The following is an 872-nucleotide window of genomic DNA, read 5'->3' on the forward strand; positions in this document are numbered from 1 at the left end:
CGATACAAAAAGTTGGAATTTAGTAAAGCCCATATATGCACCGAGGCCACTGAAATCTCCGGTTATGGTGGTGAATGACCACCCTCCAGAACACGCAGACAGAAAGCAAGCTAATAAGTTAGCGTAGACGTATTGAGAGAGCGGTTGACAAGAGCACCAGATGCTCCTTCCATGAGTACACCTTATCGAGCAAGCGGAAAATTCGCACCAATAATGATGGAAGAACTTGAGACAACATTGAAGAATCTCCCTTCAGTGACTACTCCAGATAAGGACGCTACAAACTGTTAAAAGGTAAGCAATGGGGATGCTATCGCAAGAAATGTGTATTCAAGCTCTTCAACTGTAGATAACAGAAACACCGGGTGTCGGAGAAATGGAATCATAGCGTTATCATCCCTATGCTCAAACCCAACAAACCAGCCAAGTGTATGTCATCGTTTCGGTCCATCACGCTCAATAGCACCCATCTGGAATCTCACGGAGAGGATTGTAGCGAGATGCATACGAGACACAGTAGAGGGTAAGCTGCAACCACAGCAAGCTGGATTTCTTGCAGGAAGGTCTATGTTAGACGCCCCGATGACACTCACAGAATCAGTGACACATAGAGTAACAGGAGAGAAAACTGCTGCGGTATTCATGGATTATGCGAGGGGATTTGACTCGTTGGATCACAGGTGCACAATAGATGCATCAAAAAGATATGAGGTAGACATGCATATCATTGGGTGGTTTTATAATTTCTTGGAGGGTCAGACTGTATTAATACGAATAAACAACACCCTATCAAAGAAAATACAGCTCACGTGTGTTTTTCCACAAGGGTTCCGTGTTGGTGTCGTTGCTATTCATTATCGCAATGGACTCTC

The 872-nt window shown here is 44.3% G+C and overlaps 1 pseudogene across 1 annotated transcript; it reads right to left on the reverse strand.

Moving 5' to 3' along the window:
- Positions 1–139: 139 nt before the first annotated feature.
- Positions 140–644, reverse strand: TEOVI_000097200:pseudogene (annotated as a pseudogene). Its single transcript is given in 4 exon segments — positions 140–205; positions 207–284; positions 287–466; positions 468–644. Coding segments are annotated over 4 exon segments (501 nt in total).
- Between the last annotated feature and the right edge of the window lie 228 nt (positions 645–872).

This window comes from Trypanosoma equiperdum, assembly GCF_001457755.1.
Source record: "Trypanosoma equiperdum strain OVI genome assembly, contig: ctg_257, whole genome shotgun sequence".
Classification (NCBI taxonomy): Eukaryota; Euglenozoa; class Kinetoplastea; order Trypanosomatida; family Trypanosomatidae; genus Trypanosoma; species Trypanosoma equiperdum.